General features: G+C 39.8%; 1 protein-coding gene across 5 annotated transcripts in view; it reads left to right on the top strand.

The window, feature by feature from the left end:
- PRKCZ (protein kinase C zeta) overlaps positions 1-19,880 on the top strand; it is a 185,783-nt gene that overhangs the window by 138,179 nt on the left and 27,724 nt on the right. For all 5 annotated transcript variants that reach the window (XM_075604845.1, XM_075604843.1, XM_075604846.1 and 2 more), the window contains 7 exons: positions 377-508; positions 2,023-2,104; positions 3,317-3,369; positions 4,147-4,335; positions 11,613-11,710; positions 18,099-18,185; positions 19,347-19,482. In XM_075604845.1, the coding sequence (XP_075460960.1) occupies positions 377-508; positions 2,023-2,104; positions 3,317-3,369; positions 4,147-4,335; positions 11,613-11,710; positions 18,099-18,185; positions 19,347-19,482 (777 nt within the window). The remainder of the gene's footprint in view (positions 1-376; positions 509-2,022; positions 2,105-3,316; positions 3,370-4,146; positions 4,336-11,612; positions 11,711-18,098; positions 18,186-19,346; positions 19,483-19,880) is intronic.

A 19,880-nucleotide genomic window follows, 5' to 3' on the forward strand; every position in this document is an offset into this window, starting at 1 on the left:
ATTCCTTTACAAATAGAAAAGCAAAAACAGACAGCTGTAAGCATCACCGTCAAATTGGCATAACCATTACTACAGGAAACATGAGCAAGAAGAGGGTTTTTTATTTTTTATTCACTTGGAACGTCTGATAACAATACAACCTCTGAGTACTACCAAGGGGCGTTCCAGTCATATTTTCTATAATACATTGCATGTCAAATGACATTTCCCTTTTATGTTGTTAATGGTGGATCTCTTCATCTCTCCCTCTGCTCAGACTTGTAAAACCCTTTGTTTTGATGTCGAGGCACAAGTAACCTTTAGCTAATAGAATGGCATATCAAGATATAATTATAACCTTTATTGTGTTCTTGTCTGTATTTGTTTTTTCCCCCAGAAAGCCTACTGTGGCCAGTGCAGTGAACGGATATGGGGCCTTGGAAGGCAAGGCTACAAGTGTATCAACTGCAAACTGCTTGTCCATAAACGTTGTCACATACTCGTCCCACCGACTTGTAAAAAGCATATGGTGAGTTTTATTAAATCAGTATGGTATAAGTTCACATCCTACCTTTCAGACAGAGTATTCTGCTGTTCCCGGTTGTAAATTACTTACTAGTATTTACTTAACAATAACCCAGGACATAATCCATTATTCAGGATATGTTCGATCTTCACATTTTTATTGAAAGCTGAAGGCAAAGATTAGGTTTGAATTTGACCCAAATGATTCTGCTAGTGTAAAGGATGCATATATTATAAATAATGATGTACAGATAATTCAACATCTAATTACTGATGAATCTGGTGCCTTTTTATGGGGGGGGGGGGGTTCTACCAGTTTGGTGCTTATTAGAGGTTGGGAGAAAAGTGGTAGTATATTGTGTTACTCTGAGCTATTGTACATTCCTGGCTTTCAAATGGTTTGCATAGAATTCTGTGTGATCTCTCAATTGCAACCTGTGAAAGGAAGCCAGACTTCAATGATTTAGAAAGTACTGCTGGTGTATGTAGGACTTTGAAAGGTTTACTAGTTTCATCTGCAATTGATCGTTGTCCTGACTAACATACTGTACACTTCACATGCTGTTAATTTAACACTCTGTACTGCTAAGTATTTATAATCTTGGTACACTATGGAGTCCTGTTGTCAATTGTCACAAAATAACTAGACCATTAATCAAACTGCTTTAATCAGTAAGGTTTACAAGTCGTATTATTTTGCATAAAAAGTGCTTCATGCATGAAACTTTGTCACAAATCATTCTGATTGGCTCGAACGGATGTAATGGATATAATCATATTCTTTTTGGAGAAGTTTAGCTTCTGTTTTTCATTGCAAATACATTTCTCCATTGCTTTGGTCTCCTTTTGTTTTTTTGTTTTTAGAAATCCCATGTACAATACACACGTTTACAAAAAACCTAGACTATAAAATATAAAGAAGCAAGTCACATATCAGAATGTTGCAGACAAGAATCACAAATGCTTTATGCATAGAGGTTAACTAGTTTCAAAGTATTTTCATGTAGAAGAAGCCATAGTGAAAGATATGGCAGGTTTAGACAACTATAACAAGTATTATTGTTAGGGTCATTTTAGTGAACCTCTGTTTTTCAGTTTCATTAATTTTTATCCCCTGTGTGCAGGAGGGCTCTTAATATGTTACAAACCCATGCATCGCTGCCCTACCCCCCAAGCACTGAATGGGGTGAAAAGTGCATTAATAATCAAGATGTGCACTGATCAGGCATCTAAGTGCCAGATGCCTTGATGAGCTCTGGGGCTCTTATGATGCAGTACACATACAGTACTGCTCCTGTTCTTATATTTGCAAGAACATGAACCTCTTCTAAAAGGTTTGAAGAGGAGTTTTGAGCTGTTCATGCTCATGGTGAGGTGCAGCATATTAATACAGCATCTAGAACCAATAAATGAAGCCAGAAAAGGGTTCTGCCTTCAAGAGAACGCTTAGGGAGTGTGTACATCATATAATGAGACTATCAGAGTATTGAACCTGCAACTTGTGTGCGTTTCTAACAGGATTCGGTCATGCCTTCCCAAGAGCCGCAAGTAGATGACAAAAATGATGAAGTTGATCTTCCCTCCGAAGAATCTGATGGAAGTAGGTTGTGTTTCCAGCATATATATATCACTTATACATTCAGTAAATGGTAATAGTTCAGAAATGTAATTGAATTATTATTATTTGTACATTTTGGTAAGATGTAACTTTCCTGTCTAAATGGATTTGAAAGGTATTAAATAATAAAAGAGAGTTAACATGGCGTAGTGATTTTGTACCACTGTTGTTCAACACCTGCCAGCTGTATTTTGTTGTGTTTTGTTGTGTTTTTTCTTCCCATATCACATATGGGGAAAAAATAAACAATGTCATCTGTATAAGCATTTTAGCAATATAAAAAAAACATGGAAATAGCTGGAGTGGAGTTTCCCTAGAGTGAAATAAGCGTGCTTGCCAATACGTACGGAGAGTTCCCCAGAGCAGGATCCCCGTGGACTTACTGCTGAGAGATCCTTGGTTCAGGAGTTGGGCAAAGGATTGTCAGTACATTTATAAAAAATCATTAAAAATTACAGGAGTTAAAAACAAAATGCAGAAAGTACCTAATAGTACAGAACTGATTTATTAAAAAGAAACCATATAATATCTTTCACGTTTTGCTGCTTTAAGACCTTATTGTAACGGAAAGATGTGTAGATGTCACTTGGTTAAAGGCACAGTACCACAAAGTCAGATTTGTGACTTTAAAAAAAAATGTGTGTGTACATGTTACATTGTGACTGTGTTTAGTAGTTTTTTTATTATTTTGGCTAGATATTGATGTAAAAAAATATTATGTGGGGCTCCTAAAATTTGGCACTATTGGGAATTTTTGAAATACACCTTTCAAATCACAGCCCCATTCCCAATACTGCCAGTTATGATACCCTAAATAAATCAGTGTATATTGTATATTATTTGTAATTGTGGTTTTTGTATTTAGTCTTGAGATCCTACTTTGGCTTAACTAAAAGAGGTAATTTACATTATGAAACAATGGTCGGTGGGGAAGTTATTGTATATTGTATGTATGTCTTTATTTATATAGCGCCATTAATGTACATAGCGCTTCACAGCAGTAATATACGTGACAATCATATAATCGTATAATGAATGCATTCAGCCATGTACCAATGCCAGTAATCGTTGCTAAATGGTCCTGAACCTATAGTCACGGAGTTAAGTTAATGCTGTGTAGTAAAAAGGGCATGGAAAAAACAGAGTGTAATATCAAACTACTGTACTCCTTTTTTGCTTTGAATTTCTTTATAGTTTCCATTATCCCACCAAACCGAAAACATGAAATACGTAACGATGGTTCTGAGGTAAGTGGGGGAGTTATTATTCATTTGATATTACAGGAGAGCTGTGATAACATGTTTCCCAGATCACATGTTCAAATGACTTTATACTTGTATTATTTTGAGACTACTTGAGGCCAGTGCAAGCTGCCCCGGTTGCTTTATTAATCACATCTTTATTTCGCCATCTGGTAGATATAGTGCAAAGGAGTCTGATTCCTATTGATGGACCCTAGTGTATGAATCTGTGCTGCACTCTGTATTAAAGGGTTTCCCCCTTTTTACATTATTATAACATTAATAAGAAACAATGTACCTTCATAGTTTGAAGCCATGAATCCTTTTGTGGTCCTTTCCATGCACATAGCCCTAAAATTCATTAGCTGCAACATTCGCACTGTATGAAGTGTGACGCTGCACCAATCTTCAAGGGAGAGACTACTTAACAGTCAGGGAAAGTAGAGTAATTACTACTTAATCGTTAAAATTGATCTTGCTTTGAATATGTTTTTGATGCCCATTGTTGCCTAGTAGTTACCCCGCAGATTGCAAACACATAATCTGTTTATCAATTTGGATGAACATTTTCAAAAAAATAAAATGGCTGATATGAGATGGTTGTTGGTATAATCGTATTGGTCTCTTATAAAGGATTATTATGTTGGCCTTGTCTATGAGAGTTAGACTGTTACAGGCTAGCCACATTGCTTTAGTGGTGTATATCAAGGACAATTCCTGGTCAAGCTGAACTTTGTGTATTCATTGCTATCCAAAGCACCAACACCTCCTTACTCTCTCCAGGACCTTAAACCAGTCATTGATGGTATGGATGGAATTAAGATCTCGCAGGGATTGGGACTTCCGGACTTTGATCTTATCCGAGTGATCGGAAGGGGAAGCTATGCCAAAGTTCTTCTGGTGCGGTTAAAAAAGAACGACCAGGTGTATGCCATGAAAGTAGTGAAGAAAGAGCTTGTACATGACGACGAGGTATGTTGTGAGCCATGAAATCGCTGCGATTGGATGCTCTGCAATGTGGTCATAACAGCTTTCTACAATTAAGTAGTAATCAATGCAAATGCAGCAATGGTCTATGACGTAATGTTGGTGTGCACAGTCTGTTGGATGGTACCAGTTATAGTACAAAAGGAATAGAGAATATGAAAGTATACACCACTTCCTTACAGCAGTAATCCCGCCGGAAGCCTTTGAGTTTAACGTCTATGCTAGTTTAGTGCTCCCCGAACATGTCCTGCTAAACATTTTAAACATGATTTATTTATCTCTAGTTTCTGGGGTTACCATTGTAACCTTTTATCCTGCATTAAGCTCTGGGGGAAATCTTAATTTTAATTTTCATTTCATTTTTTACGCTTCTTTTCTGAACGGAGCATCCGATTAAAAAAAAAAAAAAAAAAAAAAAGCGGCTTAGAAAAGGGCAAGAAGTAATGCTCGCAACCTGTCTGTTAAATAATAAGGTCAGATATAACAGTTAAAAACCAAATGTTATTACCCACGGGGGAGAGGGGAGGGGGGAGTTTTGGTTTTAGATTAAAAGTTGTCCGTTAACAAAAAATAAGAGGGAAAAAAGTTTCTAATCTAAATAAATAGAGGAAACACGAGGAATACTCTGTGCAAACAGAGCAAAAGCAAGACAATAAAAGGTTGAGTAACAAGCTTGCATTTAGTATATGGCATGTACGTTGGTATATGTATTTACAGCAAAGACTTACCTAGGTGAGATTGGATGTAATAACCTCTGTAATGTGAAATGTTTTCCTTTCTGTATCAAACACATGAAACTTTCCCCAATAAAAAGAAAAACATTTAAAGGGAAAGAAAAGGTCTAGGAGAGAGCTCTTAAAGTAACAAAAATAAAATGCAAAAAAAAAAAGGGGCGATCAGCAAGGACTGCTGCTTTAATGGTGCGGAAACACTTTCATTATGGAAACTTGAAGAATTGAGATTAGTGCAGGGGTGGTGAACTCCAGTCCTCAAGAGCCACCAACAGGTCAGGTTTTCAGGATATCCCTGCTTCAGCACAGGCGGCTCAATCCGTTGCTCAGTCGAAGACTGCACCACCTGTACTGAAGCAGGGATATAATCACACAGAAATACGTCGCTGCACCAAACCAACAAACATAGAAGCACAAACTACCTGGTGCAAGGGGGGAAAAACCACAAGAAAACACACAAATAATCAAAAGATTATAGCAGCCCCCTATAGTTGCACTCAAGGAAGGTGACACAATGAACGTGATGTCACTAGAAGTATAAGGCAATGAATAGCCAAATCCTAGTATAGGATACTCTAACAAAAAGGGTCACACTACTATATAAAAAATAACAAAACTTTAATAATCTATACTATAAAATGACGAAACACTATAAAAATGCATAAGAATGCATAAATAAAATCCCCAAATGTGTTGGGTAACGGTACTAAATGAACAGTATGTGTTCCAAATAGCTATAAGGTAATCAAACGCTATATATTAGGCTGCATACTAGATACTACAGGTGATCTCAATAGAAATGGGTATTGTGGTGTAGAAATACACCTTATAGAGCCTCTATGGGTAACCACTGTATGTAATAATAAGCTAATTACTTAGGATCCTTAGACCAGCTCCATAAGGTCACAGCAGATAGGTGATCCCAGCAATCGGATTGAGCCGCCTGTGCTGAAGCAGGGATATCCTGAAAACCTAACCTGTTGGTGGCTCTTGAGGACTGAAGTTCACCACCCCTGCACTAATCTCAATTCTTCAAGTTTCCATAATGAAAGTGTTTCCGCACCATTAAAGCAGCAGTCCTTGCTGATTGCCCCTTTTTTTTTTTGCATTTTATTTTTGTTACTTTAAGAGCTCTCTCCTAGACCTTTTCTTTCCCTTTAAATGTTTTTTTTTTAATTGGAGAAAGTTTCATGTGTTTGATACAGAAAGGAAAACATTTCACATTACAGAGGTTATTACATCCAATCTCACCTACTGTAGGTAAGTCTTTGCTGTAAATACATATACCAACGTACATGCCATATACTAAATGCAAGCTTGTTACTTAACCTTTTATTGTCTTGCTTTTGCTCTGTTTGCACAGAGTATTCCTCGTGTTTCCTCTATTTATTTAGATTAGAAACTTTTTTCCCTCTTATTTTTTGTTAACGGACAACTTTTAATCTAAAACCAAAACTCCCCTCTCCTCCGTGTGCTGAAGCAGGGATATCCTCAAAACTTGACCTGTTGGTGACCCTTGAAGACGAGCCCACCCCTGTATTAGAAATGGGCTAAGAAATGTGATGCATATGTAGGTGGGAAGGAGAGCAGTATCTAGGCTGCAAGTAAGCTTTATTATGACATTTTAATGATGGATCCTCCGAGAACTCTTGAAAATGTTTAGAAACGCTCTTACTCCGATTTCATAATGTGCTAAACACCATTTGTGAACAGCATTTTTTTTTAAATCAATAAGATCCAACAATGCCTTCTGCTAGATCTATCATCCTAGAAGTGAAGACATGTTTATTTGGCTAAACCCAAGGCAAAGATAATGGATCAAGTTGGTGGTAAAGTGCTTGATATGGTAATCCGTGTCTAATCTGTTATACATATACATTAGCAGGAACAAAACTGCCCCTGTCTCTTCTGGACGGATAATAGTGTGTTTTTAGTGTTGCTTTAATTACAACAATAAATCTTTTGTCCGTTTCTTCCAAGTTATCTCCTTAATCCCAGTATCGGTCTTTTTTACATGCTTTTAACTATGAGGATATTTATCATCTAGCACTGAACTATAGGAAGGATTTGCTAAACAAATTTGATTCCTCTTCGAGAAGCCTGTAACTTCCTCTATTTTTTTCCCCTTGTATAGAATGGTTTTCAAAACCAGCTCTCTGGACAGAGAGTAACATTAAATATAAACTGACATGTTTTGCGAAGCCTCCCATTGCTTCAGTGCATGGAAGGAAACCGTCCATCACATGCAGTTTTGTTGGCTCTCAGCAATTTTAAAATTAGGGAAATTGGGAGCTCAACATAGCACTGGATCTTAAAGCGGCAATCCCGCCTCCTCCCGTTCACTGAAATAAATAAATGTTTGAACCAGAGGGTTCTGCAGAGCTGAACAGCACCAAAATGTAGCTCCGAAGACGCCCTGTTTTAGTTGCTTGTGGTAAAGGTCCTGGTCGAGAAATCAAAATGGCTGCCATATCCGATGGGTCCAGCTGGACACTAGGAAGCTACAACTGATGAAGTTTCGGCTTCCTATTGGATGACTGCGGGCGCCCTCTTGAATATTCAGGAAGTAAACAGTTCAATTTTCTGCAAAATACAATGTCCAAAAGAGGCGGCTTCATCATTTACCAAATTAATCAAATTTTTAGTTGGTTATGGGGGGAAAAGTTCTGATGCGAATTAAAATTGAGAGTGTTTTAGTAATTCTGTGTCAACAGCCTTCAGTGACAGAAGGGCTTGCAGTGGGTCTATGATCATTTTGAAAAACGTATACTTCATTTAAGTAATAATCCCAGAAGGACAGAGCATTACTGGCCAATAATGGCCTGGCTGGAAGAGTTTGCCTTGGGCTGTTAACCAAGCCAGGGCATTATTTGCCAGTAATTCTGTGTTCTGAGGGGATTATTCCTATTATAGTCTAAATGTAAGCTTTCTACTTTTCATAAATAATATAGAAGAGAGATATATCCACGGTGGAGAAAAATGCAGGTGAACAGCCAACACAAAAGAAAAAACAGGATGACCAAAAAGTAGTGTTTATTTGATCTTAAAAAAACATGGAAAATGGTTCCGAAGCTGACACTCTAATGCGTTTCACACGCCAAGTGCTTTATCAAAGAGTGACGTAACAGTAAAGCCTGTGTCTTGATATAGGACCTCCCAGAAAAGCAATGAAAAAAGAACCAATCAGTATGCTTAGTTGATTAATGCACAGGTGATCTAAAGCTAATGTGGGAGGATATATGCAAAGACACATGCTGCCAAAAAGAAAACTTCGCATACCCGGACACAAAACATTAGTATGATATATGAAAGACATATAACCAAATAACAAGACTATATAACAAAAGTAATAATATAGAAAAACAATATATATGCACAAGATTTACTAAAAAAAAAAACCTATATCCCTGAAAAATTCATTAGATAATAAACTAAACAAAGTTTAAAAAAAATGTAACAGTACTATATCAGAATATATAATTCAATGATTATCTGTGGACCACATTATGAACAATATTACAAATATCTATAAAAATTCATTCATATAATCAATCTTTAATCATTATTTTGAAGAAACAAATGATATTGATACTCCATGAAATGAAATCTCACTTTTACAAAAATAAATGTATTGGATATCTTCTTTAGATACACTTCAGCCGAAAGGGATAAACATAGAATGAGAAATAAAACATTTTTAAACCCATTAGGGATCCAGATGCATTTGTTCTATACTGTATATCTTTTTTTGTTACAATCCTGTTTTAAAATGTTCTTTAATAATATAATTCTAGTTCATATATTGTTTCTCCATTATCTGTAAAAGTGAGATTTCATTTTATGGAGTATCAATATAATTTGTTTCTCCAAAATAATGAGCAAGGGGGCCGCAGCTCAAAAGGTTTGCGCACAGCTGCTTTAGTCTATACAAAAGCGCACCAAGATTGAGATATGATATGTATTGACAACAAATAAAGATAATAATATGCACTTACATATATAAAAACTTTAATGGTCCAGATCACGATCGTCACTTCTATTGGTAGGGCAACAAATGGGATGAAGAGGGGGGTAATCTCAGTCTTCAGGAACAAGCCCCGCGCGCTGAGAGCTCTCTTTCCTAAGTGCATGCGCCCAAGGTTATCTGAGCTCAGGCTTCAAGACGGGGGGCTTTGCAGACTCTGGCAGCCTCATCTCTATGGCTCGGTGACTTGCTGCCGCCCCTTAGGGTGGGAATCCTTCCGTGGACGCTTTTTAGCAGATCGAAACGGAAAACGGGCGGGCACTTCCGGGACTACTATAGGGGGCCTCATTTGCCGCGCATGCGCACTACGCAGATCATCACGCCGACAAGCGTGTGAAGCAGAGACGCAGCGCAACCTCTGAATACAGCCCCAGCGCGCGGGGCTTGTTCCTGAAGACTGAGATTACCCCCCTCTTCATCCCATTTGTTGCCCTACCAATAGAAGTGACGATCGTGATCTGGACCATTAAAGTTTTTATATATGTAAGTGCATATTATTATCTTTATTTGTTGTCAATACATATCATATCTCAATCTTGGTGCGCTTTTGTGTTTTTTCTTTTTTCCTGGGACTTGGTATCGCTGTTGGAGTTTTCCTGCTGGGATCCATATTGGAGGTGGGGGCAGACACCTTCAACACTAAGAGCTGCAAGAGATTAGAGAGGAACCACCATTCCACTATCCTAAAGAGCAAGAGCGCGGACTGGACTCAATTTTCTGCTTTAGTCTATACAGCAGGTGTAAAGTCAGGGATAGAAAAGTAAATTTATATGTCATCAGCATAGAGGTGATATTTGAACCCAAGAGATGTGATTAGGTCACCTAGAGAGAGTGTGTAAAGAGAAAATAGAAGAGGTCCCAGGACAGAGCCCTGGGGGACCCCAACAGAGAGATCGATAGAGGAGGAGGAGGTATTTGCAAAAGAGACACTGAAAGTACGATGGGAGAAGTAAGAGGAGATCCAGGATAGATCTTTGTTACGAATGCCAAGAGAATGTGAAGGAGAAGAGGGTGGTCCACCGTATCAAATGCTGCAGAGAGGTCGAGTTATATGAGCAGAGTGTAATGACCTCTGTCTTTGGCAGCATGGAGGTCATTAGTTATTTTAGTGAGGGCTGTTTCAGTGGAGTGAGCAGTGTAGAAGCCAGATTGGAGAGAGTCTAGGAGAGAATAGGTGTTGAGAAAATGGAGCAAGCGAGAGAATACAAAACGTTCAAGGAGTTTAGAGGCAAAAGGCAGGAGGGAGATGGGTTGATAGTTAGAAAGACAGGTAGGGTCAAGCTTACTGTTTTTGAGTAATGGTATGACTGTTGTATGTTTGAAGGAAGTGGGAAAGGTACAAGAGTAGAGGGAGGAGTTAAAAATGTGTGTGAGCGTATGGATTATAGTAGGAGCTGAGGTTTTAGGAAATGGGAGGGAATGGGGTCAAGAGGGCAGGTGGTAGAGGGAGAAGAGGAGATCAGCAGCGACACATCCTCCTCCGTGACAGCGGATAAATAGTCGAGGAAGGCAGGAGGAGAGTTAGGAAGAGGTGTAGGATGGGAGGAGGATACAGAAGGGATGGCCTGACGTATGGATTCCACCTTTTCCTTGAAATAGTTTGCAAAGTCCTGAGGTGAGATGGAGGAAGAAGAACAGGCAGCAGAGGGTGGTCTGAGTAGGGCGTCAAAGACTGAGAAGAGTCGGCGTGGATATACATACTCCTCTACCCTACCTGTGAGCTGATCTCACAGAAACTCTAAAAGCTGATTGTCTAGAATATAAAACTTGGCAAGGTGTCAAGAATGAATAAAATTAAGCTCTGTACAGTGATTTTACCCTCTTACGCTTTGTAATGCAGCACTAAAGAAATATCAGTGTTTTTAGGGGTTTGGGCATTGAATAAGCAAATATTGCACGTAACAGCATTTCTACCTTTTTAATAATTGTCTGATTATATTATATGTTTTTTTACAAGGCATACTGGAGGTTTATAATTCCTCTTAGATCGCGGATATAGAAGGCGCGCGACAGAGCACGTGGCGTCGTGCATGCCTGCCCAAGAGGCAATCCGTGGCCTATGGGAGGTGGAGATGCGAGGGGGAGGCGTGCCCGTGACATCACGTGAGTGGGTCGCCCTCATTGGCTGAACCACTCACGTGACCCGGTCGTCGCGTGACAAAATCAAATTATTTTGTCTGCCCAGGAATCACGCGCGCTCTATGACCTGCCTCATAGAAGTACGGCCTTTTGTTCATGCCGCGGGCACCATCGTGGGGTGTATGGATGTGGCCTTAGTTTTTGAAGAAGAACACATCGTTACACCTACATCCCATACCTAATGAACTATAAGCTCCATCTTTGTAAGATTGTTTGTAATTGATTGGAGTAGCTCAAAAACGTTGCTGTGCTGAAAGTTTATAAGTCTTTGGTGAATTTTATTCCATCTTATATGTTGTTTTTGCTGCACGCTTCATTTGAAGCAGGTCACGTTTTCACTAAAAGAGGGATATTGTGTTCTTTCTCAGGATATTGACTGGGTACAGACGGAGAAGCATGTGTTTGAGCAAGCATCCAGTAACCCATTCCTAGTTGGTTTGCATTCCTGCTTTCAGACGCCGAGCCGGTAAGCACATTTATTATGAATATATAGATTATAGTCTTTGTAAGACCGTACAGCAATGATGCAGTGTCGGCTTGATGGCTAAAGACAATTGCGCTCTAAGTCGTCGATGTAAATAGCTGATTAATGAAGATGTATTTATATATATATATATATAATATAATATATATATATATATATATATATATATATATACAGTGTTCGACAAATCACCCAAAAATCTACTCGCCCAACCAAAAAATCTACTCGCCACCTAGTCCCGCCCCCAACCCTGCCCCCAACCCCGCCCCTAGTCCCGCCCCCAACCCCGCTTTAAAATAAAATATATAAATAAAGTACATTTAATAAATTCCTAGTCACAACAACATTCGTTTTTGACAAATGTATTTATTGTATTACATTATACTACAATTAGTCCTTGTTACATGTGTGTGTGTAAATGTCGGATCTAGAATTAAAAGCCAGGTGTGAATGACTAGTTTCCTGAACCCCTTAACCAGTGTCTGGATGCCCCCGCTTCACAATATCTAAAGCAGCAATCCCACCTGGGATCTTACCTGATCCGCAGTCCCTCAATGTCCAGGTACGCTCATTCCCGCAATGTTATACATTGGGGAGGTGTTCCCTACCTGTCTTCTGGGTTAGGGGGGGTTCCGATGTCTTCCGTGTGAAGCTTGAGCCAGATCTGGAAGAAAGCAGTATAGGGTAGTTAAGATTTCAGTGTAGTATAGGGCAGTTAAGATATATAGGGTAAATAAGAGATCCAGATCCAGAGTGTGAGTGACAGAGAGAGAGTGTGGGGGAGAGAGAGAGAGAGAGTGTGGGAGAGAGAGTGTGGGGGAGAGAGGGAGAGAGAGTGTGAGGGAGAGAGAGGGAGAGAGAGTGTGGGGGAGAGAGGGAGAGAGAGAGTGGGGGAGAGAGAGGGAGAGAGAGTGTGGGGGAGAGAGGGAGAGAGAGTGTGGGGGAGAGAGGGATAGAGAGTGTGGGGGAGAGAGGGAGAGAGAGTGTGGGGGAGAGAGGGAGAGAGAGTGTGGGGGAGAGAGGGAGAGAGAGTGTGGGGGAGAGAGGGAGAGAGAGTGTGGGGGAGAGAGGGAGAGAGAGTGTGGGGGAGAGAGGGAGAGAGAGTGTGGGGGAGAGAGGGAGAGAGAGAGTATGATTGACCCACCTGTGCTGGACCAGGGATATCCTTAAGACCTGACCTGTTGGGGTTCCCTGAGGACTGGAGTTGGGAAACACTGCACTAGACCGCCAAAGTGAAGGTGGTTAGTGGATTAGGAAGCAGGATGGGGGCTAATGAAGTGCTGCTGATCAGATAGTGTCTTGTCACTTCGAGATTGGTCTAGAAAATCAGAAAAGTTATTGGGTTTAAAATGCAAACTCAGAATGTTCTTTATTGTAAAAACGCATGTAAAGGTTTCTAACCTTTACATGCATTTTTACAATGAAGAACATTGGGAGTTTGCATTTTTAACCCTTTATTTCTGTACCTAATAAATCACTTAATGCGCCATCAGAAGCGTTTTTGCGCTTTTATCGTCTTGATATGCATCCCCCCATATGCGTGCACTATACACATGCATCATATATATATATATGTGTGTGTGTGTCTATATGTATGTGTATATATATATATATATATATATATATATATATATATATATATATACACACACACACACACTGCATCATGTATGTACACCCCCCACACACACGCGCATCATACATACACACATCGCATACACATGAATCATGCATACACATGCATCGTATATACACACACCCAATACACTTGCACAGTGGCGTAACTATAGCCCGGGCAAAGCTCTCACTCCCTCCACCCCTCTCCCCCCTCCCCAACCCCCCCATAGAGAGAGGTAGAAGAATCAACAGAGGCAGAGCAGAACGGCAGGGGAGGAGACCCGGAAGTTTTTCTTACTTGCGGTGTCTGCTGCTAGAGTGCGCTCTTCACCACGTGCTGTCCTGCTCTGCTTCTGCTGATTCTCACACACATGCATCATGTACACACACATACCACATGCATTATGTACACACACACACAGCCCCCAAACACATGCATCATATATACACACACCCCATACACATGCATCATATATACACACACCCCATACACATGCATCATATATACACTTAACCCCCCCTTTACACCTTATTTTACTGCAGCCTCTCCCAACACTGACTGCACACAACTACCCTCACCCCACTCAACCCTCTGCAAACCCTGAATAGGCCCTAGCATTGCAATGCAGCAAAACATTTTAACAAGGAAAAGGCACACCTCTGCTGTTTAGTCTGCACACACTCACTTGGCTCACAACAGTTTCATGCAACATTACCTACCTCCGTGGTAATGAACCTCCTATGTACCTCAACTTTGTTCTTTTTCGTGGCCTTATGGAAATGTTACTCTCTCTATCCACTACAAACTCCTCCCTCCGCCTGCGGAATATGTGCACAAGGCAAACAAGACATGCAAAAGCACAATATTACTCTGACAATCTTCACAAGACCTAGCTAACTTCTGGAAGGTTATCAACAATATATTCTAGCCTTCTAGCTATCAACAACCAAGTAATATCACTAAGGAGGATATTACTCTGACAAATCCCACTGACATTGCAAATGCATTCATTCAATGATTACTTCGTGGGATGTACTACTAACTTATTAGCAAAACATAACCCAAACCACAAACATGAAACTCATTCTGAGAGTACCCCTATAGCCCCACCGTCTCCCAACACTGCCCACAATTTTCAATTTGGCCCAATATCCGAAGAGGAGATTACACAAGCGCTCCTCAAATTAAAACTAAGCAGCCAATGTGGACCTGATTTACTGCAATCCAAGTTCCTAAGACTTGGTGTCCCAGCCATTGCCAAACCAATTGCTTCCATAATCAACTCTATTCTGTCTGCAGGCCATATCCCTAAGACCTGGAAAACTGCCAGAGTTGTTCCAATCTTCAAAAGTGGGGACAAAACACTGTCTCAAACTACAGACCAATCTCTCGTCTCCCAATACTATCCAAAGTCATGGAAAAATGTGTTCACTCCCAACTAAGTAATTTCTCTACCAAGACAAATTTCCTTAGCCAATTCCAATCTGGCTTTCGCCCCAAACACTCCACAGTAACTACTCTGCTAAAAGTTTGCAATGCGATACAGTGTGGAATGGAACTGGGACAACTCACTGGTGCAATATTCCTAGATTTTGCAAAGGCTTTTGATACTGTTGATCATGTTATCCTGCTTAACAAACTCCGGTGCTCTGGAATTGGGAAGCATGCTTTAAGCTGGTTTAATTCCTACCTATCAGGTAGAAACCAACATGTGTCTATCTCAGGCTCCAACTCCAACCCCTTGGATATCACCTGTGGTGTCTCGCAAGGCTCTGTTCTGGAGCCCCTACTCTTCTCCGTGATCATCAATGATCTTCCTACAGCCTGTAAGGGAGCTACACATGTATGCAGATGATAACATTTTATATGCACACAGCCCTAGCCTCTCCGACCTTGAACACATACTTCAATCTGACGTTTTGAGACTTGAAAATTGGATTTCCCAAAACAAACTGTTTTTAAACATTGACAAGACTGTAACAATGGTATTTGGGACCAAGGCTAAATTTGTAAAGCTTCCAATGGCTGAGCTCCAGATCAGAACCAATGCTAATACCACCCTAACTCCTGTTACACATTTTAAATACTTGGGCATATGGTTTGAATCCCATTTAACATTCAGGATGCACATTAATACCCTGACATCCAAACCCTATGCCAAACTAGGTGTACTTTACAGGAACAAATCCTCCCTAAGTCTGCTGGTCAGAAAGCGCATAGCACAGCAGATGCGAATGCTAATGCCAATTATTGACTATGGGGACATAGTTAACAGCTCGGCACCCCCAAACCCACCTTAACAAAAAAAAATACCCTCTACAATTCAATATGCTGTTTTGTCCACCAATGCAACTACAACACACCACAGCGAAATGCTCAAAGAACTAGATTGGTCATCACTTGAGTCTAGGTGCAAAGTTAATCTTTCCTGTCTTGCCTTCGTTCTGGGCAAGCTACCCGTCTATCTGAACAAGCTCCTCACCCCTACCACATGCAGCACTTATCTGAGATCTGACTCCAAAAGACTGTTCATGGTCCCAAGGTTCAGCAAAGTATCCAGCCGCTCCTCCTCTTACCGTGCACCCCAAAACTGGAACAATTTACCGGAAACTCTCACAGCCACCACCAGTCTAAGTTCTTTCAAAACTAAAGCTGTTTCACATTTTAAACTGGTCTGTAACTGTTACATACGCCTATAATATATATTATCTCTAAAAGTGCATGCAATGTCTTGTATATAATCTATACCCTGTTCACGTATGTAACTGTATTTGTATCCATGTATTGTTTGTCATCTTAACTCTATGCCCAGGACATACTTGAAAGCGAGAGGTAACTCTAAAAGTATTACTTCCTGGTAAAACATTTTATAAATTAATAAAATAAATAAATACACCCCCCTTCCCCATTACACATGCATCATATATACACACCCCATACACATGCATCATATATACACACACCATACACATGCATCATGTACACACCCCATACACATGCATCATGTACACACACCCCCCCCCCATACACATGCATCATGTATACACACACCCCATACACATCATATATACACACATCCCATGCACATGCATCATGTACACACACACACACACACACACACACACACACACATGTACAGTATGCACATGCATCATACACATGCATCATGTATACACATGCATCATGTATACACACCTCATACACATGCATTATGTATACACACGCATTATACACACATCTCATACACATGCATCATGTATACACATACACACCTCACACGGGCATCATCTATACACACACATATACACACACACCCCATACACATGAATCATGTACTGTATGCACACGCATTATACACACACATCATACACATGCACCATGTATACACACCTCATACACATGCATCATATATACACACCTCATACACATGCATCATATATACACACATTGCATACACATGAATCATACATACACACATTGTTTACTCATGCATCATATATAACACAGCTCATACACATGCACCATATATACACACCCAAATGCACACCTCACACATACATCATATATACACACACGTCATATACTGTACACACACGTCATACAAATGCCTCATGTATACACACATCATACACATGCATCATATATAAACACATTCCATACACATTCATCATACATGCATACATCCCCCACACACACACACACACCATACATACATACAATGTACATATATACACACACACACCAGCCCGTAGCCCCCATCATGCTCCGTCAGCACTCTTAGCTCCGCCCCCAAACTCCGGTCCATCGCTGTAGCTCCGCACCCAGCTGACTCTCTCCGCTCCTGCTGCAGACTGCGACCAACTTGCTGTCGGTTTTGGAAACAAATCCAAGTGTGGGGCCCGCGGCAGTTATTGCAAAGCAGAGAGTCAAGTGGCCCACAGTCCTGGAAAAAGGACCGGCCCTGTGGCTATTGACCCCCTGGCCAAACTGCCCATGCGTCCTCTATAGTAAAATAGCACATCCAAACTATGGCATCCTAAGCTGTAAAAACACAACGCGTAGAGTTAAGCGCTAAGTGATTGCAGCGGTCTTCCTGAGACGCGAAACTGAAGCGCTAGAGGGTTCCAACTAGAGACGCTGGAACGGATGGCGGTGAGATCATTTAGACACTGCTCCAGTTATATTGTTCTGTCTTAAATCCTTATTTTATCTGATACATTAAGATGTTCCCTCCAAAACTGATCTGATTCTTGCCAACTTCCATATGTGATGTGCCACAGTTTGGATGTGGTATTTTACTGTTGGGGACATACAAGTGTATTTCCACCGGTTATGCTCCAGACTACGATTTATGTAGGAATTTATTGCACTATAGTATATTGTGTACTTTTATTTCCAGTGCCGAAATCGATGCTCCCCGACTTTTGAAAATCTACCAACTTGGGAGAACCACTGGAATATTTCTCAATAGGGTTTTTGAGTTGCATTTTTCACACAGTATTCACTTTTATTAACCTATATTCACTTTTTCATGCAGGAACAATATTGTTGATTTGATGCACTAGATGGTATATATCAGGTTTGATTGTTCACTTCTGATATATTCACTTATTTATCACTTACAGCACCTATTTTCACATGTAAACATCTATATGAACGTCTAAGAGCGCCCATTACATTTTTTGCTTTGCAGCTATAATGTTTGCTTTCTTGTTTGTGGTGACTGCTGTTAACTGTTTTGTTTGTGTTCAGGTTATTTCTGGTCATAGAATATGTGAATGGAGGTGACCTCATGTTTCATATGCAACGACAAAGAAAACTTCCTGAGGAACACTCCAGGTATAAAGCCATTTTCTAAGGCCACCGTGTCATATAATCAGCAGTCATTATTTAGTAGTCCCCTTCTTATACCCTGCACTGATTATCACTAACAGAGGTATAAGTACCAATGATCTTTCTGTGGTATGTTTTGTGACTTATTTAGCTATGCTTTTCTTTAACCTATGACCTCTCTTGTAATCCGTATGACTTTTTCACCATTTTGGATTGGTTGCCTTGAATTGTCGTAGCCGGAGGTCACTATATGGACAGCTTTTGCATTTGTAGAGCTTGGCACACACACAATTCTGTACACTACTGAGAATAAAATAAGATCTCCTTCATGCATTTGATTTTTTAACGTAGTATAATAGTGTTTTGTACAGATACATTGTTGTACCCTCTAATAAGCTTTGGCAAAAACTTCATTACTTGATATTTCGGGGAGGCTCCATTCAAACGAAACCTAACGCAAGCCAAAAGTCATGGCAGGAATTGCTTTATCTGTGATCATCTAACACGTCAGTGGGTACAATAATGGGCACTACTTCTGTAAGCATACTGTACATATCTAAAACCAGGCTGCGGTATCTGCTCTGTCATCGGATTCTATGCTTTAGAACTTGTTTGCTGACGGTCTATGATTAACAACACATTTGTAGACAACAGAAATTGTTTAGCACTTTGGTATTATATGTATACCATGTATTTCACCCATTTATGGGTATTGGGTGCTTTTACTGCATCAGGGATCTAATCAGGTGTAATTTATATGCTCTTCCACCATTTAAGCATTACAATTTGTATATGCACCAACCAGATCCTGATATACAATTACTGTCTATATGCAGGATTTTAAGGTGTATTAAACACTGTGTCAAGTACTTTAGTCTGACTGGTAACTATTATAAGTACTACTATTTATGCAGACAATGGGTGTCACAATAATACACAGAATTAGTAATGAATTTCAACATTTTTTTTTGTTCTCTCCCAATTCTCATTACTCCATTTTTACATTCGAAATCAGAAATTGCTCCTCTTCGCCCCTCAATGAAGAAGCCAAGAGCATTTTGTTATAGAAATGATATTTTAGTTCTGCCGTCTACTGCAGTAAATTTTGCTCAGTGACATCCATTTTCTGCAGCATACACATTACATTGATTTTGTTTTCTTTTTAAGGTTTTATGCTGCTGAAATTTGTATTGCTCTAAATTTCCTGCATGAACGGGGCATTATCTACAGAGATCTAAAGCTAGACAACGTTCTCCTAGATGCTGATGGCCATATCAAGTTAACAGATTATGGCATGTGTAAGGTAAGCTGTAAAGCTGACTGTGCACCTTCCTAATGGCTTGGGTTCATACTGTATGCAGCTTTTCCAATCAGATGTTGATTTAAAAGATAATTTTCACCAACTTCTGAAAATATTCAGTTCTAACTTTCATATAGTGCTTTGGAATTGTTTGAGACCAGCTGATTTAAAATCAGAATTTGGGGCAAAATGTTTAGACCTTCAATTTTTCAGTCAATTTACTATTTCAGTAATTGCACCGCTAATAGATGGAAGAAATTATTCACTATTGATAATGTCATATTATTTTTATTTGCAATTTTATGGGTTCATTTTTAAAAAAAAAATTTTTACAAGAAAAATATTCATTAGAATTATGACTGGTGGTGTATACACTTGAGCAGTCAGGTTGGTGTATAGAC

Source organism: Ascaphus truei, chromosome 6 (assembly GCF_040206685.1).
Source record: "Ascaphus truei isolate aAscTru1 chromosome 6, aAscTru1.hap1, whole genome shotgun sequence".
Taxonomy (NCBI): domain Eukaryota; kingdom Metazoa; phylum Chordata; class Amphibia; order Anura; family Ascaphidae; genus Ascaphus; species Ascaphus truei.